The sequence below is a fragment of the Carcharodon carcharias genome, chromosome 21 (genome assembly GCF_017639515.1).
Source record: "Carcharodon carcharias isolate sCarCar2 chromosome 21, sCarCar2.pri, whole genome shotgun sequence".
NCBI lineage: Eukaryota > Metazoa > Chordata > Chondrichthyes > Lamniformes > Lamnidae > Carcharodon > Carcharodon carcharias.
The window spans coordinates 39,848,920-39,872,407 of NC_054487.1; the positions used below are offsets into that span (position 1 = coordinate 39,848,920).

Consider the following 23,488-nt stretch of genomic DNA (forward strand, 5'->3'; position numbering starts at 1 on the left):
CAGAGGAGCTTGAGTACTCGCACCAGGTGTCACCAGCAAACATTCAGCCTCCCTCAGCTCCACAGTCCAGACTTCTATTCCCCAGCACTGGGACCCAATCACTGATACCTCTTTCACCCCACTCCTAATGGTGGCTCGGAGCTACTGGTCCCATCTGACTGCTGCGGACTATCCCACAGGTCACTGGCTGGAACCTCCTGATGTTTGATGGTGCAGCTGACCATTGGCCAGGCTGAAAATTTGGCCTGCTGTCTTGTGGGAGTCTGCAGCAGATTAATTTAACAAGGCCCTATATTAAGATGAGCTTGGCCTCTAAGTGCCCAGCCTTGCCAGGTTTTCTAAGTGCTACCATGCTCCCCAATAATTTCCTGACCTCCCTGTTAATATCAGGGCCAATGTGGCATTTGTCTGTGTTTGCTACCGTAACGTAAAGTTGTGGACCACAGAAGGAGTCTGTTTGGCTCATCGTGCCTGTGCTAGCACTTTGAAAGAGCTGTGTAATTAGTCTTATCCCCCTGCTTTTTCTCCAAGTGCTACAGATTCTTTCTCGAATATATATCTATTTTCATTTTGAAAATTAATATTGAAACTGCTTCTATTACGCTTTCAGACAGTGAATTCCAGATCGTAATAACTCACGGCTTAAAAAAAATTTGTAATCTTATCCCTGGCTAATTTGACAATCATTTTACATTTTTGCCCTCTGGTTACTAGCTGAAGCCCCTACTAGTTGAAACAGTTCCACCATGGCCTGAATTCTTCCATTGCCGGGCATATGCGATTGGCCGGCCCGGAAGCAGACGCAAAATGTGATTCCGCCTGTGATCGGCCCCCACCCGCGATCCTACACTGGCTGGCCAATTAATGGCACCCGCCCGCAGAATGTAAAATTCTGGCTCATACCGACTCTATCAAAACTCTACATTATTTTTAAAAAAAACTTTAGTTAAATCACCTCTTAAATTACAGAATTTTTGAGAAACCTTGCTCTCATATGACCAGCCCATACAAACAGATTCCATCCTGTTGCTCTTGAAGATCCCCAAAGGTGCACAGACGGCTGGTTTAAAAACATATGCTGCAGCCAGCTGTCTGAAACTGGCAATGCACCGTGGTGAGAGCTGGGTTTACTGAATGAAATAGTTTATTTTGTTTAATTCAATGTTTTATTTGCAGGGAATTAAGTGTTGTTTTTTTTCAAAAACACAATTTCCAAATAGTTATGGAGTTCTTAATGAGGAAAATTAAAAAAAAACGACATTTACGATTTACAACTTAATTTTCTCCATTATTACAAAACCAACATCACAAAATAAGAACAGAATGTTGTCAACATCAGGACAATCAGCACTTATTCTCTCTGTGTATACAGCTTCCAATAATAAATCTTACAAACTTCAGATATTCAATGTACAACAACTAGCTGCAGTTACTATAGAGCAAAATACAGTACATTAGCTAGTCCTTACTATTCCCTATGCACATCACATGTCACAAACTTAATTTTTAAGCTTTCTTCACACTCAAGGATTAAGGACCATATGATGTTAACTTGGAATTCTGGTGGAATTTGACTTATACCATATGTAACACTGCTTTTATTAATTCAAACCGAAGTTATGGAAACCATCCCAAATTGTATTTCTGCCACAGATTTCTCCTCATTTACAACCATGATGTACAGTTTTGTATGTGTTACAATGCAACTCTGGAAACTAACAGCCAGTTATCTTCTCATTAATAGACTCCCTTGCAAAACTGAGGAATAGTAATAAAGCATTTTGATAAGTTTGAGCTCTATTGGCAGGGATCCATCCAGTTTGTTTCCAAAGGATGTTGAAACGTGGCAAAAAGGGACACTTGTCCACCATGATGGGGCATTATATCTTGTCAAAGTAAGATGTACCAAGCTTTTCAGCAGTGTGTTGCCACTGAGGTATAGGTGGACATTTCCCGCCGTATTGTGCTGAATGGAGAGAGCTCAAGTTCTGTGGTAAATTCATTGTCATTGTCGTCGCTTGCGACAGTGGATGACTTTGGGCCACATTCCTCACAACAGCAGCAGCAGCAGTCCAAAAAGGCCCGGCTGAATGGTTTGCACAGGCAGAAGAGGACCACTGGGGTCACACAAGACTTGAAGAACAAAAGGAACTGACTGATGAGCTGCAGAAGATCCACCGTTTGCTGGGAGACCCCAGTAACCATGTAGGCAGTCACAATATTGCAGATGTTTTCGGGGATAATACAGAACCCATAGAGAATGGTCAAGGCCACCACTGTGCAGTTCATCTGGCCTTCAAGCTGAATCTGACGTTTATTGCCTCTGGCACAGGACTTCTCGGCCTTTCTGATTTTTCTAGCTGTCACAATGGAGCTGCCAATTGTGAAGAGGGTGGGCAAACAGAAATAGCAACCAAAGTACCACCACATCTTGGCGCTGTCATAAGTCAGTGCCAGCACGTAGAGAGAGTCTGGTAACTTAGGCGATATCTTCACAACACAGCGGTCTGCAGTTACATCGGAGGCTGCCACCTCCTCTGTTATCAACTGCCGAAGAGCAATCTCAGGAAGCGCTAGTAACATGGCGCCCACCCAGATGACGGCCAGCTTGGCTGTTGTCGATGAGCAGTTCTCAATCATCTCATAGTACATCTGCACGTTGGTGGCTGCTCTGAACCTGTCAATGCACAGTGCACACAATGTGAAAGTGGTGACTCCGAGGGAAGCAACCTGTCAAAGAAAAGGACAAGAGAAAAATATTATGGGTACAATATTATTTAATGTGGCATTAAGAACAGTTCAGTTGAGGAGCTGGTTAAGAGTGTGTTGCAGAGTAATGCCCACAATGCGGGTTCAATTCCTCTACGGGCTGAGGTAGTTCTTGGGGCCTGCCTTTTTGCCTTGCCCCATTGTGATGCAGTTGCCAAGCTACCTGACATCTGGAATCCCCTTTGCCTCTAGGAGAGTGGGGGCAATGCACCCTGCCTACACCACAATCAAACTCCCTAGCATAGGTTTAGTCGTAAATTGTGACCTTTGCAATTCTTTACAACTTGGTCATACTTGAACAATGTAGAGTCTACCACCATCACTCCAACGACTAAGAAAAGTTAATCAGAGAGGATCAACATCCACCACTACTTAATCCTATTTTTTATTTTGGTGTTCTAGGGGTTTTTTTTAAGCAATATTTTAACAATATTGGCCAACTTCGTGGGAAGGCAGAAACATTTAATGCTGGCCAGATTATAGTTGTGGGTCATAAGTGCAAAAAGCTCTTTTGCAAGATACTTTCACAGCAGTTTCCTCATTAACAATGTGAGTGTCTTTCCCACTGAGGAATGAAGATCAGAGAATCATACAGTAGAGAAGGAGGTCAATTTGGCCATTACACATGTGCCAGCTCTTCAAAAGAGTTATCCAATTATTCCCACTATCTTGTCCTTTTCCCATAGCCCAGCAAACCTTTCCCTTTAATTATTTATCCAATTTTCTATTGAGGGTTATTATTGAGTCTGCTTCCACTACCTTTTCAGGCAGCACATGAGAGGTCAAAGCCACTCACTGTGTAAAAATAAACTTTCTTCATGTCGCCTCTGGTTCTTTTGCCAATCACCTTGAATCTGTGTGCCATTGGAAAGAGTTTGTGCTCATCTATTTAATCAAAACCCTTCATGATATTGTTAAATCTGCCTTGCTCTTCTCTACTAAGCAGAACAACTCCAGCTTGTCCCTCATCCCTGATACCATAAAAAATGACAGTCTATAAGGATTATTTACTTATTGATTTTGCTAGATATTAATAAATTTTACAGTTCCTGACAAACTTTAGTGCTCATAATTTAAATGTAAATCAGATGTTACTAATTTTATATGTATGTATATATACATGTTATTTTATCTCAATGCAGTTTTATTTTTACAGTAATCTTTGCAAGTATTTTTGAATATAATTTTAGGCAAAAAAACATTAAGGGGTAATCCTCAATTCTAAGTGTTTATTCATAAAATGGAAGGACTCTTTCTTAATCCCAGTCCTTCATTGGTGTCAAGGGGGAGCTAGACAGGCACAAGAGGGAGAAAGTTACAGAAGGGTATGTTGATGGGGGTACGATAAAGAGGGGCGGGAGGAGGCTTATGTGGAGTATAAGTATTGGTGTGGACCTATTGAGCTAAGTGGCTTTTTTCACTGATGTAAGTGCTCTGTAGTACTTTGTAATAATTTCTAAGTGTTGGGAGGGTGGGCACAAATGCCTTTACATTACAGAAGGCCCCTTAACTATCCCCATTAAATTAAATAGTGTCTGAGCTGGGCTCCTTAAAGAAAAGTTAAAAACTGAACAGGCTGGTTCAGAGTTTTCTTCATTCTCAGTGTATGGGCATTGCTTACCTGCTCAGCATATAGTGCCCAACCTAATAGTCCCTGCAATTCACAGTTTTATACAAATGAGCAGCTTGCCTGTCCACTACAACAAGCAGTTAAGAGTCAGCCATAGTGGTGTGGGAATGGAGTCACACACATGGCAGACTGGATAAAGCTGGCATGCCTTGTCACCTAATGGGCATAAGTAAACATGTTGTTCTTTTTATAACAATAGTTCAACAGTTTCATGAACACTTTCACTGATATGGATATTTTTTTCAAACTGAATTCAAATTCTTGAAATGGCATACAAGGATTATAAATTCAGTAATGTAACCACACACTACTGTGTCCACTGTCATTCTGGAGTGTTAGAGCACTAATGCTTAAAGCCTTAGAGTAGAGCTGATCATAACTCTGGTTTCATTGAAATGAATGAGGAGATATCAAGTCAGACCTAATCCTGGTGCTGTGGTTCAGGTTCCGCTGTATGTTAGAAAAAATTGGAAGCTGGTATTTTTCAAATGGGTGGCAAGTTGAAAATCTATCCATTGATTGGAGACTTGGTGCAGCCTCATAGGGGAAGGAATATCCTGGGTCTGGTACTCCCCCATTGGCTGGTACTCCTAGTGCACACCTGCCAACAATCCTCCCCCACCGGCATGTACACTGGCTAGAAACCCTAGCACCATTGTTGGCTGGCAACTGGTGGCAGTTTGGTGCAGGCAATCTGTCAACTTGGAAGCTTAGCCCTGCTAAATCGACAGACAATCAAAAAGTAGGGGAATAATTACAAAGAAATACAAAATGTTAGATAAATGGTGAAATTACACTATAATGTATATATGAACATTTTAAAATTCCTTTGCTATTTTAATGAATGTATTGAACTCGTTATTTTATCCAGGTTAACATGTTTGTTAATACTGCAGATGGTGATTTCACCACAAAAAGGGAATTAAAAGTAAAATATTTTTGGGGAGGTTGGAAATGTTAAAAAGGAAAATTCAACACTGCCTTGTCCGCAGATTTGACCACTAAAAGGTTTCCTAAAGAAAGAACTTCTGTTTATATAGCACTTGTCTTGACCTCAGGAGCTCCCAAAGTGCTTCACAGTCAATTAGTTATTTTCAAAGTTTAGTCAAGTTGTAATGTAGGAAATACAACAACCAATTAATGCACAATAATAAGTCACAGTAATAAGCTGCTCCAGTACACTTCCAACACTGGTATCTATCCAGCAATGTGGAAAATTGCCCAGATATGCCCTGTACACAAAAAGCAGGAAAAATCCAACCCGGACAATTACCGCCTCATCAATCTACTCTTGATCATCAGTGAAGTAATGGAAGGAATCATCAACAGTGCTATCAAGTGGCGCTTGCTTAGCAATAACCTGCTCACTGACGCCCAATTGTGCTCTGCCAGGGCCACTCAGTTCCTGACCTCATTGCCTCATTGGTTCAAACATGGACAAAAGAGCAGAACTGCCTAGGTGAGGTGAGAGCAAGTGCCCTTGATATCAAGGCCACATTTGACCAAGTGTGGCATCAAGGAACCCTAACAAAACTGGAGTCAATGGGAATCAGGAGGTAAACTCTCCACTGGTTGGAGTCATACCTAGCACAAAGGAAGATGATTGTGATTCAGTTATCTCAGTTCCAGGACATCACTGTAGGAGTTCCTCAGCATTGTGTCCTTGACCCAACCACCTTCAGCTGCTTCATCAATGACCTTCCTTCCATCATAAGGTCAGAAGTGCGGATGTTTGCTGATGATTGCACAATGTTCAGCACCATTCGTGACCCCTCAGATACTAAAGCAGTCCACGTCCAAATGCAGCAAGACTTGGACAATTTCCAGGCTTGGACCGACAAGTGGCAAGTAACATTCATGCCACACAAGTGCCAGGCAATGACCATCTCCAACAAGAGAGAATCTAACCATCATCCCATGACGTTCAATGGCATTACCATCGCTGAATCCCCCAATATCAAAATCCTGGGGGGGGTTACAATTGACCAAAAACTGAACTGGATTAGCCATATAAATACTGTGGCTACAACAGCAAGTCAGAGGCTAGGAATCATGCGCCAGGTAACTCACCTCCTGACTCCCCAAAGCCTGTCCACCATTGTCACGATGCTATTAATGTATCTCTCATTGGAAAATATTTTTCTTTTAAAATAGAGGTTTAGTCTGTGGGTGTGTCTTAATTGGATTAATGCCAGTAAGTCTGGGTGCTTTGATGTGTACTAGTTTTGAGATGTAAAAAGAGAGGTAGAGTGTATTTGCATTTTTTGAATAGAGCATTCAAGAAGTGGGATAAATCTGGCACCTAGCGAGCAGAGACCAAGCAATATGTTTATACTGCTAACAAAATTGGTACTATGAAAGGGGTTTTATTGTTAGAAGAGGCTGGTGATATAATGATAATTTACATTCAATGAGCTGTGCTAGGTATAACAAGACAACTTATGTGTGTGTCGAGGAGAGGCAATGTAAGATCAAAGTAGCAATAAGCCTACAACTGTGTCCACAGGAACCAAAGTGAAAAGAACCTCAGTTTGAATTAGTAAGGTGAAAATGCTTTTCCTGGTGTCTCGTTAAGTCCTTGGGTTGCTGTTGTCTTACTGGAGATTAGTTTGGGAATTTGTTAAGAATTATGATCGTAGTAATTTGTAGCCAAGTGTATATATTTAACTTGTGTAAATTAATAAAATGTTTCATTTAGCTTAATATAAAACCTGTCGAGAACTGGTGGGTCTGAATTTAGGGTTGCATCTCAAACATAACGCTTAAAATTATAGGTTTGACAGTTGTTTAAAGTTTCCCTCTGGGATTTTTAAAAGTAACTCAGCTTTATCAACTGCTCAGTCATAACAACCATCTACAAGGCACAAGTCAGGAGTGCGATGGAATACTCTCCACTTGCCTGGATGAGTGCAGCTCCCACAACACTCAAGAAGCTTGAAACCAGCCAGGGCAAAGCAGCCCACTTGATTGGCACCCCATCCACAAACATTCACTCCCTCCACCAATGCACAGTAGCACAGTGTGTACCATCTTCAAAATGCACTGCAGGAACTCACCAAGGCTCCTTAGACAACACCATCCAAACCCATGACCACTACCATCTAGGAGGACAAGGGCAGCAGATAGATGGGAACACCACCACCTGGCAGTTCTCCTCCAAGTCACTCACCATCCTGACTTGGAAATACATCGCCATTCCTTCACTGATGCTGGGTATAAATGCTGGAACTCCCTTCCATCAGCACTGTGGGTTTACTTACATCACATGAACTGCAACGGTTCAAGAAGGCAGCTCACCACTACCTTCTTAAGGGCAACTAGGGATGGGCAATAAATGCTGGCCCAGCCAGCAAAGCCCACATCCCATGAATGAATAAAAATATACCCACCGTAAAATTTTATCAAAGACTTCATACCATGCATCACATCGAGTGGTTTCTTACTGTACTGTTCCAAATCGTTCATTTTACTTTTTCCCAAAATCTGCATTTTAAAGATCGTTAAATGCTTTCACAAGAACTGACTTAGGACATGGTCCATCCATCATCTTAAATATACAATCCCTCCACCACCCTGGCACTGTAGCTGCAGTATGTACCATTTATAAGATGCACTGTAGCATCTTGCCAAGGCTTCTTTGACAGTACTTTCCAAACCTATGATCTTCACCACCTAGAAGAACAAGGGCAGGGGATGCATGGAAACACCCCCACTTCCAAGTTCCGCTCCAAGTCACAATCCATATCATGTATGAGTGGTTCAGATAAAATGGATAGCAAGGCTCTATTCTCCTTAGCTGAAGGTTCCATAATAAGAGGGATAGATTCAAGAGGTAAGAGGTCCAGAAGGATTTGAGGGAAAAGTTTTTCATCCAGTGGGTGGTGGAAGTCTGGAACTCACTGACTGGAAGGGTGAAAGAGGCTGAAACACTCAAAACATTTAAGGAGCACTTGGGTATGCACTTGCCGTAGCCTGCAAGGCTACAGTACAGACCAAGAGCTGAAAAGTGGAATGAGGCTAGATGGCTGGCACAGACACAGTAGGCGGAATGACCTTCTTCAATGCTGTAAGCTTCTATTATTCTATATTTTATACCATCCTGACTTATAGAAAGGGAGGGACTCCGTCCCTAACAACACTTTCACCACACAGACTGTGACAGTTCAAGAAAGTGGCTCACCGCAGCCTTCTCACAGGCAACTAGGGAATGGCAATAAATGCTGGCCTCGATATTGACTCCTGTATTCCAAAAATGAATTTAAAAAACTGGAAGTAGTAAATTTATTAAATTTTGACAGTCAATGATTTAATCAATGAAGCAGCCCACAAGCATCGCACAGCATAAAATAGAAAGGAGACATGCAAACTCAGGCTTCTCTGACAGAACAGGACTGATCCTTAATCCTCGATCAGTCGCATCTTCAAAAGCATCTTCAAGGGCATATTTTTTAAATAAAACAATTTTAAAAATATTCACTAATAAGTTATGCTTATGTTTTGCTTCTTTGTGAAGTGCAATGGGTTGGGAACAAGGTGGATGTCGCTGAATTCTAGTATGATGGGTATGTGTGACATTAGGGAGTCCCTCAGCTTCAAATAAAATTTCAGAAGGGAACTTGTTAATTCAACACATGAATAAAAGAAAAATACTTCAACTGACTTGGTCTCTAATATTAATAGTTCTTTTGTGTATGACAGTACTCCCTTCAGCAGAAATTTTAATACTTCTGCTAATAATTCTTCAAATGTTTCAACACTCCATTCAGGCATAATGACAGAAAAAGGGAGATGCACTTCTCACTCAATCCAATTAAATAGAACCTATCTGATGATTACAAGGTACAACACAGCGTACTGTATTTACATTGAACAGACTTTAGATTTTATAGAGATGATAGAGAAAGCTTTCATGAAAAGCTGATTACAGCCATGAATTACTTACAGGAATATTGAACTTTTTAAGGAAGACGTGTGTGTTTTTAAAGCAATACAAGCAAGGACACTGAGCAAAAGATGACTGATAATGCAAAGTGACCACTTTCTGGAAAATTCCTATACGGATTATACTGACAGACCTGCCCCGAGAGACATGGAATGTCACACCTGAAATGGTGTCATGGCCTTTTTCAAACAGAAACATTTGAAAGAGAGATAGGAAAGATGCAAAAGATCAAATTTTAATCTCGTGGTTGCGGAGACAGTCTTTTAAAATCTAAATCCTGTTGATTCGTATCTCAGAATGTGTAAACTGGTCAGAGATCAAAGAACACAGACTCTGGGCGCAAGACATGGTTGTTTTCCCTTACAGAATAGATAGAGGAAAATGGCTTAAAAAGCTAGGTGTAGAGCAGCACTAGTGTGCTGTGTGTGTGAAAGCAAGATGACCTACTGGTCACCCCTGCAGCTGCAGATGAAGTCTCCTTCTACATTGCTAGAGGCAAGGCAGCAGAAGCCACAGTCCAAAAGGTAACAGAACAACTTCTTCAGCTATCCTACAGAACCAAGTGTCTCCAAAGGAGCTCTACCGGAACTACCCAACTTAATGGCCACAATGTATCGCCATCTACGCCTCACGGACAAGCCAAAGACTGATTGTATATCTTTTAAAACTTTCATTTGGACTCTTAACTTCTCATTTCTGATCTGTGTGCATGAGAGTTGAGTTTTTATTATTTTTCTTAGGTTTTTAGTAACTTATAAACTTACTCTCTCTCTGACTCAAGAAAGCTTGGTTGAATTGGCTCCTTCTAAAATATTAATGCATTTGGACTTGGAAAAGGTATCCATGTGGAAGGGATTAAATTAATCTTGTTGCAAGCAGAGGACGCGGAATAAAGGAGGAGAGCCAACTCATTCCTCCTCACCCAAGAGAAGAATAAAATTGGGGTCCCATTTGGAAAGTTAACAAGTCAGGGGACCATGCCTGGGACTGGTTGAAACAATACCACATGTATAAATTACGAATGTCACAATCTTACTGGCCTGCAAATGGTTGCTTTAAACCTTGTCCACTGTAAAGCTTTGAATCATAGATAATATTTTATTTGCAGGGGTGGGGAGAGCAGGAGAAGATTAAGCTCCTGCCTTTTTAGGTATTGATTTCTTTTTCTTAATACTATAAGCGGAATCATCCATGCCTATTGGGTTAGGAGTGCTCAGCGGCATGAGTGGAATATATGGCGAGAAGGCCAGAAATTGGTTTCACGACAGGGTGAAACTGGTTTGCGATCAACCGTTCAGCCTATCAATGGCGGCTGTGTTAGCTGCCATCAGACATCGGGAATCGCATTGTGACAAATATCATCATAAGGCCAGCCCGTCGGATTCATTCCCTCCAACTGGATCATCTGCCCAAAACTGCACATAAGTGATGTGCATCTGGCGAGCTGCACTTCGCTCGGGACTTTGAGGTTTGTTTGCCTACTTTGCTTTGGGCAGCACTCGTGGTCATCAGCGCCAGGCTTCGCAGGCAGCACCATATCGCTTTTAGGGGGGCTCATGGGCAGGTCTCTACTTACCAGATCAGCCATTAGCCAGGGGTGGCTTTGTACGGCTGCAGGGCTAGGGGTTGCTTGGGGAAGGGGGAGAAGTGGCCTCAGGCAAGGGTGAGGGCTCTACTGACGAAGGGGGTGCATCCCAGGGTTTGTGCAGGGGCAGAAGTTGACCTGTGCAAGTGGCCTCAAGATGGTGAGGGATGAGGAGGTAGTCTTCAGAGCAGATGAGGCCAGATGGAGGTGAAGGTATGAGAGAGTGAGTGCTAATGTCCCTTGAGCTGGCAGTGAGTGAGATGCCAGTGAATGTGTGATGGGCTTGAGTGTGTGAGTTTAGAGTGATGAGATGGTTGCCATACCCTGGTGGCACATATGAGATCATTCATCCTCTATTTGCATTGGATGGTCAATCTCTTCTGAGCAGCATTGATACTGATCACCACTGCCACCACTTGTCAAGCCGGAGTGGTAATGTTACTGTCCCTCCTGAGGCCAGAGCAGGGGTAGAGGACATCACAGCGGGGCCTCCTCAGCATCCAAAAGGCGCTCGAGGGATGCATCACTAAACCTGGGGGCAGCAGTTTTCTTGCCTTTCATGGCCATGTTTTATTTGCAGCAATCCTGGGCTGGAAGCACTGAGAGGTGTGTGTGTGGCTGTACTTTAATTATGGCGCCCGGCGTGATGAAGCAGCGACATGATGGCCTAGCAGGCAAATTGCAGCCGCCCACCGTGGAAATAGCGTATTTCCAGGAAAGCACAATTAACGCGGCAGGTTTGGGACAATAAGGCGTGAGAAGCTGCTATTGCGGCCGACAGATAAAACATCGTTTCCCCGCCCGCTACTGCACTTACTGCAAATCTAGGATGATTCCGCCCTATTTCTTTTTCCATGTAGAGGTCATAACTTAGTTAAAATCCAGCACTTTATTTGAACTGAGGCACATATCTTTGCCTTAGTGACAAGAATTCACCGTTGTACAAATCCAATCTTGTTAAGTACCTCTTCACAATATACACAGCAAGAAGGGGAAAACTGAAGCTGACAGAAAGCAAAGGGTGACTCAGATCATACCCAAACTCACAATTTTTCACTAAAGTTACTTGCAGGAAGAATTTCATCCACACAGTTTTATGATTATAATTTAAGTAAGTAAGCACAATTGATTACACATTGTTTCTTTAAATTTTCTATTACTACTCATGTTCCTTTGTTTATCATTAAAGGTATGCAAATTCAGACACTGTCATGTACTTTAAAGTATGTGCGAGGCCATTTGATGTGCATATGGATTTAACAACATTCCATTTCCATTCTCTCAGATTTTCTCCCATTTCACTCCTCCTTTCCTGAAAGAAGTGATCCATGTTGGTGTATGACTCCATCGGCACTCGACACCAGTACCTCAACAAAGGGATTGATTTTCGTGTGTATGTATAGGCAAAGGTTGGGGTTTTCTGCTTTCGTGCATACCAGTCTACACTCTTCTCACCGTTTGCTTTAATGACAATTTGGTGAGCTCAGAAGCAGAAAGTCTATCTCTTCAGCTCTGAAGAGTCACAGGCTCGAAACATTAACTCGGGGGAGAATTTTCCCCATATTGGGCGGGGAGTGCAGGTAAGGGCACTGGAGGGCGCATCCCGATTGGGACCGTGCCACCATTTTGCTTGGGTGGGCCAATTAAGGCCCGCCCAGTGTTTTTGGTGACTCCCGGGGACGGCGGGAGTGAGCGGGTGGAGGCAGAACGGCAATCGCCGCCGGGTCCAATGGTGACCCGGCAGCCTGTTTAAAGGCCAAGCTGCAGCCACACCAAGGCTGCTGTACATGGTCAGAGGCTGGGGACAAGGCAAATCAGAAAGAGACATGCAGGAGGGTAGGGCCGGTGGTCAGTGTGCGCCCAGGTTTTCCGATGAGTGCCTTGCTGCCCGCCTTGAGGAGGTGGCAACACGGTGGGATGTACTTGTCCCCAAGGACAGGAGGAGGAGGCCACCCCAAGCATGCGTGGGAGGAAGTTGCGGAGATTGTGAACTCCCACAATGTGGTGCAGCGCTCATGGACCCAGTGCCGCCAGCGCTTCAATAACCTGCTGCGCACGCGAAGGGTGAGTAGCATGTTGACATCGTTCACTGTACCCATTATGTAACCTTCTCCCCCGCTGGTGGACCACCCATGTCTGAGTGGCCTGAGTGCAATGAGTCAGTGACGGCATGTGTCCTTAGCTGGACGACCTACCAGAGGTTGTCTATGCGTTCAGCATGAGAGGGTTAAGATGAGATGGGTTCTGCACCCGCAGCATGTGGTGCTGTGTCACCCACATGACTGTGGGGGGTTCAACCTGGAGGAGCTACACCCAGGCGCACTGGTCGAACTCCACGACATGTGGAAGTCAGGGTGATGACATGATGTCAGGGGATCTTCAGGGTCCTGTGGCACATATGGATCTGCCACCCTCTGCTCTCCACATCATTGTGCCTCCTTGCAACAGCAGGTACAACTGTGTGCTCCCAACTGTGATGAAGGCAGCATGTGGGCGGGGAAAAGGACCAGGCATTGTAGCGTGAGTGCCAGCCACCAGCGGGGAAGGATGCACTGCAGACCTGCAGTGGCCAACTGGGCTTGGGGTGGGCTGGCCGCGAGGAGATTGACGGTACAAATATCATTTATCAACGCAATTTTTCATTTGCAGAAGAATTCTTATAACAGTACCGAGCAGCTGAGGACTGGCAGTGGGCCAGCTCAGATGCTGATGCTCAGTCGCTATGAGCAGGAGGCGCTGCACCTGGAGAGGCAACATGCGCCCAGGTCCACTGGAGCCGGAAAGGTTGGGGCTCCAGGGGCAGGTACGTATGGCCACACTCACGTCACCAGTAGTCTCCCAACATCCATACCATTGCTGATTGTTCAGTGAGTGACGTTACCAACATGGCTTGCCCAGTGCGTGTGGAATGATGAGCGCTTGATGAGCCAGGGGACAGGCATGTACATTGACATTGCCTGCAGGCAACTGATCGAATTTCCTTTTCAGCATCATCGGCACACGGCCGGGAGCAGGAGCAGCAGGGACCCCTCTGACACCTGAGGAGCATGAAGTTACACCATTGGAAGCGTCACACCATCTCTGCCAGGCAAGCAATAGTGCAGAAACTGGCACCTCAGTGGGCATCATATCTTTGGCTAGTGTCCCGGGTCACAGCAGTGAGGGCACTTTACAGTCGCTGGAGCAGCTGGCAGAGACAGAGAGTGCCAATGGCGCCTGCAGTCGGAGGACTGAAGAGACTCAGGCACATGCTCAGTCTGTGGCAGATGAGCATCCGGAGTCATGGGCGATGCAGCCAAATGCTGACATGCGGCCGGGTGCTCAGCAACATCTAGTGGAGATACATGAGGCTCTGCTTGGCTTGGTGTCAGTGGTGAAGGAGTCTATGTGGGCTGTGGCTGATGCATTGAGCATCATGGCTGAGCACCAAGCTTCCTCCATGGAGAGATTGGCAACTCTCATGGAGACGCAGCTCCAGGGACAGGATCAGGGGTTCCTGGGATTGCGCTCGGACCTGCGCGCCCTCATAGGGGCTCCGACCTCATCTGGTCAGTGCCCGTGTGGGCGCTGGTTTGGCCACCAGGTATCCCACTTCGGTGCCCATCCATCTACCGTGAGTAGGGAGGGCCAAATGGACCTCACGTCAGCAGAGCAGCTGCCTGTCATCTCTGCCGGTGCCTCTCAAGGTGCTGCGGATGAGGGCAGCAGCTCCTCCGCCCCTCTGCCAGTGACCGAGGCACCCGATGAGGCTGCAACGACTGGGCAGATGCCAGTTGCGGAGCTGGCAGCTCCCTCCCAGGCAGGTGCATCACACGCTCAATGGGCTAGAGGACGTCCACCAAGGTCATCGAGAACATGAGAGAGAGCAAAAATAAAAACAAAAACTGCAGATGCTGGAAATCCAAAACAAAAACAGAATTACCTGGAAAAACTCAGCAAGTCTGGCAGCATCGGCGGAGAAGAAAAGAGTTGACCTTTCGAGTCCTCATGACCTATCCACAGAACTCTGTGGAAGGGTCATGAGGACTCGAAAGGTCAACTCTTTTCTTCTCTGCCGATGCTGTCAGACCTGCTGAGTTTTTCCAGGTAATTCTGTTTTTGTGATGAGAGAGAGCAAGCTGTCTCAGATGCCACTGCCAGCGACAACGCACCATAAAGACGTAGCACCCACAAACGAAAGATGAAGGCACCTTAGGCACATCCCAGGTTCATCACTGGTGGTTTTCTGTTACCCCCCCCCCCCCCGCCAACCAAGAGTTCATTAGAACTTTGTGTGAAGTCCAACACATTTTGATTTTTGTAATTTGACGAGACTTTGGTCACAATATTAAATGAATGTTGCCTCAAATGGCTTTGGGTTCCTCTTTTTTTGGAATGGTGCATGGATTCCTGAGATTGGATGAATGATTTGTGTGTCTTTCAGATTTATTCACAGCGCCCATCACCAATCCACCTATCCAGACAGATGAGGTCTCCAGGCTGGAGGGTACATGCCAGGCTTGTGTTGCACATTCATATGTGCTGTGCTAGCTCAAGGTTCCTTGGATTAGAGCGTCCCGGGTGTCCCTGCCTCCCTGGAGTATGCCCACGTCAGTGTGTGCCCCCTCAGCATTTCCCTGTGCGTGCTCATCCTTGGACTCACTGCTGGACTCATCACGCTCAGCCTCAGCTACTCCATCGACAGTGTTCCCCCTTTGCAGAGCTAGATTATGCAGGGAGCAGCATGCAACCACTATCAGCGACACTCAATCTGGGGGGTACTGGAGTGCACCCCGGAATGGTCCAGGCATCGGAAGTGCATTTTGAGAAGACTGATGGTTCTCTCCACCACAGCCCTTGTGGTGCCGTGGCTCCTATTGTACCGCTGCTCAGCTTCTGTTCTCAGATGGCAGAGAGGCGACATGAGCCACCTTCTGAAAGAATAGCTCTCGTCACCCAGCAGCCATCCATCCAGCCAAGCTGGAGCACTGAAGAGCCCTGGCACCTGGGAGTGTCTGAGGATGTAGGCATCGTGGGAGCTGCCTGGGTACCTTGCACAGACTTGCAGAATCTGCATCCTGTGATCACACACTATCTGCACGTTCATGGAGTGGAAGCTCTTCCTGTTGATGAAGGCACCGGGCTCACCTGCTGGAGCCTTGATATCCACGTGTACAGTCTATTGCACCATGGACGCGGGGGAAGCCAGCAATCGCTGCAAAGCCTCCGGCTCGTTGTGTCTGGCTGGCCTCGTCCCAGCAGTAGTGGATGAAGGGCAGTGCATGCCTGAACAGAGCATCTGTAACCTGCTTGACATAATTGTGGGCAGCCAACTGGGAGACACCGCAGAGATCACCCACTGAGCCCTGGAAAGAGCCAGAGGCATAGAAGTTGAGGGCAGATGTGACCTTTAGAGATACAGGCATGGGGTGTCCACCCACCCAGTTAGCTGATATCTCTGGACCAATCATCTGACAGGTAGGCCAGAATTTTTACCTTGGTGGGGGCAGCCGAACTCCGCCGCCGAAACGGGGCCCGCCGCTATTTTGAGTGGGCGGGCCAATTAAGGCCTGCCCGACAGGAAGTGCACAGGGGGTGGAGGGATTCCCCATCTGTCAAAGTGCGCTGTTTCGCGCATGCGCACAAAAGAGCGCACTGCTCCCTGAGGCAAAGTGCTGTCTCAGGGAGAGCACTGACAGGTAAGAAAAGTAAAAAAATAGAGAAATATTAAAATTATTAACATGTTCCCCTCATGTGACAATGTCACACAAAATGGGACATGTTAATAAGAAACACACAAAGTTTATTAAATTTTAAAAAAAAGGACATGAAACTTCATCACACTAGTGGATGAACGTTCATGAATAATCTGGAGCCCTCTGGGGCTCCTGGCCTACCAGGACAGGCTTGGACGGGCAGGGTCTTTAACAAGGTTAATTAGCCTGTCAATGGCCTTAATTGGCCATTGACAGGTCGGCAGGCGGACAGCTGATTTCGCTGTCCGCCCACCTTCCTCAATATTTAAATAGACCGGATGACGTCGGGGGTTCCTCCCAACATCATCCCACGCCATTTGTCCGTCAGCGAACGGGCCCCACCCCCAAATCACCGAGGGGAAAATTCTGCCCATAGCATTGATTGTCTCCCTTGACAGATGGAGCCTCCTTCGGCATTGCACCTCAGTGATATTGAGGTAGCTGCTTCATCGCCTGTATACCCTGGCAGCAGGATAGTGGTGTCTTCTGCGGCCCCTTCCGCCTTGGGCTACCTCTTGGTTCTGCGCCCCTTGTGCCTGCGCTTGTCCTCCCAAAGGTGACTCCCCTGGAGGCTAATGTGCACTCCTGACCTCCTCCCCCTTCTAGCCCTCCCTTTCTCCTCAGATGAGGTGCCTCCAGTGGAGAGATCACCTTCCATTCCCAGGCTCAGGGAGGCTTGCTGAAACCTACAGGCCCCAAAACAAATCCTCACTGAAAAGTGCTGACCTGAAGGTAATGAGTGCAGTCCAAGCAGTTGCTATGTGTTGGACTTCTCCACCTCACGCACGCAACTTTCGATAACTTCTGAGCACTAACTGTTAATGTCTGGATTTGCAAAAACAATGATCCCTCTTTCTCGCCTATGGATGAGCTTCATGAAGGTTTCGGATAGCTGCCTGTCTGTTGCGCCCGTGTGATGAGCTGAATATCGCATGGACACCTTAAAATCCAGGGTAATTGGAGCTATAACTACCTCAATTGGCCCGGTAATGACTAGCGGCCGCGCAACGGACATAGTCACGCGCCTGCCCAGCAAAATATCGCGATGGCACATGGTGACTTCGGGATGCTTGCCCGACATCACCACGCGTCATTTTGTGTGTCGGCGTGCAGGTCCCACCCCCTGCACGCCGGCAGAAAAATTCTGCCCTCTGTTTCTCTCTCCACAGATGCCACCAGAACTGCTGAGTTTTCCCAGCATTTTCTGCTTTTATTATAGCAGAAAGTCCATGTTACTGACTCAGCTATTCAACAGCATTGTAACCACCTCTGATTCTGTCCTCACCTGACATCCACATTACTAGATAGCAAGATATCCCAGCTCATTTTCTGCCTCCCTAGCAGAGATCAACTAATTTATCACCTGGAAAAGATCCAAACTGGTAACTATTGGCCTCAAAGCTATTGGCATGTATGGCCTTTAACTAATTTGAAAGTGTAAGATGTATAGAAATATAATGACTATTAATGTAGAAGTTCTCTCTTTTTGCTGCCAATCAGTCAGATACTGCAACAAAGCAATTTCATAAAGCTGGGATTTCTAATCAGGAGTCTGCTCAATGCTAAGGCTTTACAATGCATGGGCTTGACCTCACTTTAAAGAGCTGTGCTCAATTGTAATCAATATGTTACAAAATGAACTTGCATCAGAAATGTTAGAAACAGCGTAAGACTCTTGTCATGTGTAAAGGAATGAGCCATGAAAATAAACTAAAGATTATATTGCACTCTTATCTATTTTATTCTTTTATTATAAGGAAAAATTATGAGCAACTTAAGTTTTCCAGCCTAGAAAGGAGTCGGTTAACAATGGGTGGATATCATGTGGGTATATTAATTATTAAATAGCGTAATTAAGATGAATAAGATGAACGCCACACTTTAGGAAGGATGTGAAGGCCTTAGAGAGGGTGCAGAAAAGATTCATGAGAATGGTTACAGGGATGATAGACTTCAGTTATTAACATAGATTGGAGACGTTAGGAATGTTTTCCTTCGAGAAAAGAAGGTTGAAAGGAGATTTGATAGAGGTATTCAAAATCATGAGGGGTCTGGACAGTGTAGGTAAGGAAAAACTGTTCCCACTCATGAATTGTTCGAGAATGCGAGAACACAGGTTTAAAGTAATTAGTAAAATAAGCAAAAGTGGTATGAGAAAGAACTTTTTCAGCAGTCAGTGGTTAAGGTTTGGAATGCTTTGCCTCAGAGTGTGGTGGAGGCAGGTTCAACTGAAGCATTCAAAAGGGAATTAGACTGTTATCTGAAAGGAAGAGTGCACATGGTTACGAGGAGAAGGCGGGAGAATGGTACCAGGTGAGTTGCTTGGAGAGCCGGTGCAGACACATTGGGCCAAATGGCCTCCTTCTGTGCAGTAACAATTCTGTGCTTCTGTGAATTAAGATTATTACTTTAAAATGATATTACTTCCAAGCATCAGGATAAAGTGCGTAATCGGAAATTGGTGAAAATTACATTCAGAACAGATATCAAGAAGAAGCTCTTCACTCAAAAATTGACAAATTCTGCTAGACAAATACAGGTACAAAACCATTCAGGCCATTCAATACAATTAGATGCCATAATGACAGAATTTATGTTGATAGAAATGGTGCTATAGCCGAGATGCACAGATATTAATCTGAATTACCCACTTTTCAACATGTTATTACTATCATGCATTTAACTGGCTGTAATCAAGGTCCTTGTGCCATATTGGCTTGAGTTAACCCATCCCCTCCATGTTGATATTGTATTTGTCCAGAAATTTGGTAGGAAAAATAAAATCACTCTGAACAGTTTGCACTTGCCCCAAAGTGTCAATCTAATTTATACATTTTCCAGACCAATTTAATTCATCCCATTTTGTATGTTTGATGCTGTGGGTTCTATTGCGAATTATTGTGAGATGAATGTTGGGCTAGGCTAATTGGGTTACAGGTGCTGATATTTGTACTGCTGAAGGTTGATCTGTGTGCAGTTAACTGGCACCAATTAGTGGGGCGGGTTTATTATAGTGGTTACATAAAGTGGGAAGGTAGCTCCGCGTTAGTATAGGGGTTAGTATCCCCGCCTGTCACGCGGGAGACCGGGGTTCAATTCCCCGCCGATAAGTGCTTTCATTACGGCTTGGCCTAAATAGCCAAGTGGTTATGGTACTGGGTTTGTAACCCCAAGATCAAGAGTTCAAATCTCACAATGGCAAACTATGAAACAATGTAACTTCATCTGAAACAGATGGAAACAGGTTTGTACTCGAAAGAGTTACATAAAGTGGGAGGGAAAAAATAAGTCAGGCAGCTGCTGTATGGACTGTCTTCTATGTCAGAAAATGATCATGTCTGGTGTGGCATCTGTCACCCCACTGATCGCTAGGATTGATTCAGCTGATTTAGCTAGCTAGCTAGGTGGGTGTCTCCCTTCTCTCACAGCTCCATGTGTGTCCTTCCTGAACCTCAGCGCTCGGTCGCAGAGGATGACCCCCTAGAAGAGGACCGCTCTGCCAGTCTAGGGTATATGACGCAGCTGCACTCCCCTGCTAGGCTAAACCTCCAAGACCGTTCATAGGATGACATAGGGAAGTCAAGGTCCAAGACTTCAGGCACATCCAAGTCAGGCACTGCACATGGCAGTCTACTGTTCTTTAAAAAAAATAATAAACTGACATTTAACTTTGAACGTTTTATGTACTGCTGCCTTTGCAATGGAATGAAACATTTCTCTGATTGCCCCTGGAATATTAATAAAACTCGTAACTAGGAAGCTAGCTTACATTAGTGATGGAAATGAAGATGACAATCTACATCTTGACACTCGCGTGTCTCCTTGTCCCTGCCCAAATATTAAAAGACATCGACAAAAGGACGATATTTTTGTTTCAGCTTTGCAACTTACTGCTGAAATTATTTTGACTTAACTCATTTCTCCATGTGGTGAAGTTTTCTGGTGTGCTGAAGCGTTCTCTGCAATTGTGTTCCTGCCCTCGGGCAGCGGGGAGGGGAGGGGGGTGTGGGAGGAATCAACCAGTTCCCACTTCTGACTGCCATTCATTAACCTCCTTCACCGATCCCTTCTGTTAGAAAATGCACAAAGGATCGGGTTTTCTCTTCCCAGCCAGTGGGCAGGGTGCTGAAGTGCTGATTTACATGAAGCCAGGTGCCAGGTCGGGCCACAGTTTTCAGAAAATAAAATTGCATTAAAAATGCTACTGTTCAAACTGTACATATCAAGTTTTCACTATTTGAAAGTATTCTGTTAAGGCAGGGGCAGTGCATAAGTTGCCTTATTTGAGCCTTTCATTTCACGTCCCTGCCTTTGTTGGAAAATGATGATTGAAATACAGAAACAAAATGTTTGCCAAAGTTCTAAACCAGAGGTGTCAACAATTTGTCAAGTGTTAAAATAAAATGCACCTGACAGATCTCTAAGAACACTAAATGAGAAAGTGTATTGTTAGGCAATATCTGTTATATCTGGCACACTAATGGAGGCTTGTACAGCAGTCAAACTGGAAGCAGCAATGACTGACTCCTACACTGAAACTGGACGAGGTTCCCGGATCCCTTTTTTAACAGGGCTGGAACACAAATCCATGGTTCATTTTAACAGTTGAGAATCACTGAGACAGGATCACTTTAAAACTATTATGGGTTTTAATCGACACATTTATTCAGCAATTAGCTTACATCCTCCCTTGTGTTACCAGTAAAACATGTAATTATTTCTGTTTTATTTCACTCTAAGATCATTTAACAGGATGGATCAATGCTGATTGGCACTTTGTGCTTGGGTGCCTTGTCTTGCTGTCATATTACTAATATAAATTAGCCCACAAACAGCAATATATCAGCTTATCCTATTTACACAACATACCTATTTTCATAATTAACCATAGGATAGGTGGGAGCGAATGTAAGTTTGTGCCTGCATCTTATTTGTGTAAGGCTGCTAGACTGTGAGTTCAGAGTGATTAATGCTAATTATTAATTTAAATGATAACATCTAGCTTAATGTAACAAGGCAGGTGAATGAACAAGCTATTTTCCCTGACATTGTTACCAAGGAAACTGAGATGAAGCAAGATAATAACTTTAAGCAGCATATTATTCTATTCACTAATGAAGCTGCCTCTTTTCAGCAATGGTAGATAACAATGTCTAAACATCAGTTTTGATTTAAGTTCCCTTGAGACATTAAAGCAGCTCAGGAACTGACTGACTTGCTCAGGAACTGACTGACTTGCTGTGTATTTTCATTTTGGTGTTGTTAGTGCTGGCATTGCCTTCTTTTTAACACGTGTACCAGGTGTTTGAATTCTGCTGTTCATTAGGATTGTAAACCGCATTTTACGGCTGTGTTTAAAAGTTCAGTGCTGCCGTTTTGCAGCATTACTATCACAGCAGTCAGTATAGCTCCAGAATGGGTCTTCACCCAGCCCCAAATGGTAACAATGAGAGATTGTCTGGAGTAGGCCGTCTCACATCAGCATATGGTGAAAAGCTGCAGTCAAAAAAGTGCTCATGGAGTCCTTAGATCTCCAGGGCAGATTTACAAAACAGCACTTGGGTGTAAACTGTACAGGGTCTCTTCACCACAGGGACTGCAGCAGTTCAAGGAAGCGGCTGATCACCACCTTCTCAAGGCCAACGAGGGATGAGCGTTGACCTTGCTGGCGAGGCCCAGAACGGAGGAATGAATAATTTATTTATAATATTTACGCATTGATTTACATGTTTAAAGAGTGCGCGAGTTAGCATCAAACTGCGTGTAAAATGCATTCACATCTCGGAAGGTTGTTCTCTTTTTAAATTGCTCACCTCAAGATAAGGGATCACCTTGCAGGAAAGATCTCCAAGCAACCACTTTTTAGTCAGCTCATGAAATATGACCAGAGGAAGACAGAAAAAGATGATGAGGAAGTCCCAGAAAGCCAGATTGGCCAACAGCGAGTTGGAGATACTCCTCATGTAGTAGTTGTGGCAGACAATGCACATGATGGATAGGTTTGCCATAATCCCAATCACAAATATGACAATGGAGAGACACGTAACAGCGTAGGCCCCATAGGAGTCCTCGGTCACAGGGTAGAAAGCGTTCTTCAGGGGACGCCTCTTGCCTGGTGCCTGTACAGGCAGAAGGGCCGGAGCAGCCTCCAAGACAAAGTCCCTGGAAGTGTTGAGGAATCCCTCAGTTCTGGTGTGTGTGTTGGAGCTCTCTGCTGATGCATTGAGATACAGGGGCGCAGCCTCCTGCTCCAGGGTAAACTGCAATCCGCCGGGCCCCGTGGAGTTGTGAATGGGAGAAGTTGTACCCTTCTGTCGCTTCTTACTTTTGCCTCTTATTCGGTCAGTGTTTTCAATCCCATCTGCTCCCCTCTTAAACCTGGACATGCTCATATGGAAAGGCCCATCTTTCCCGGAATGCCGATATCCACTGGTGATGGTCTTTTCCATCTTTTCATGTTGAGACTGGCTGTGTCCGGAGCCCTGTCTCCCCAGAAATCCTTGTAAAATTGCTCCCTTTGGCTCGGGATGTTTCTCGGCTGCAATCTTGCGGAGGTACTTTGACTTATCCCATGGGTACTCGCCAATGTCCAGTGTCTCACTGAAAGGCCACCAGGCAGGATCCTCTCCTCTCTGTTGGAGGTTACTCAGTGCAGGCTCTGAACCATCCTCACGTCCCTGCTCAGACACAGCTCCCCTAACTCCCCGTCCCCTTGCAGTTGGCTCAGGAGAAACCACAGTCCAAGAACTGTTGAGCTGAACTTGACCCAGGTTTGCAGGGGCAGCCCACAGTAGACAGAATGCAAGAGCGAGTACAGGGCAGCACAT

General features: G+C 45.0%; 1 protein-coding gene across 1 annotated transcript; it reads right to left on the reverse strand.

The window, feature by feature from the left end:
• Nucleotides 1-1,397: 1,397 nt before the first annotated feature.
• LOC121293055 (prosaposin receptor GPR37-like) lies at nt 1,398-23,488 on the reverse strand. The gene is made up of 2 exons (XM_041215647.1): nt 22,475-23,488; nt 1,398-2,730 (listed from the first exon to the last, which is right to left on the reverse strand). Exons 1-2 carry the CDS (start codon nt 23,486-23,488, stop codon nt 1,915-1,917), a joined length of 1,830 nt encoding a protein of 609 aa, XP_041071581.1. The 3' UTR covers nt 1,398-1,914.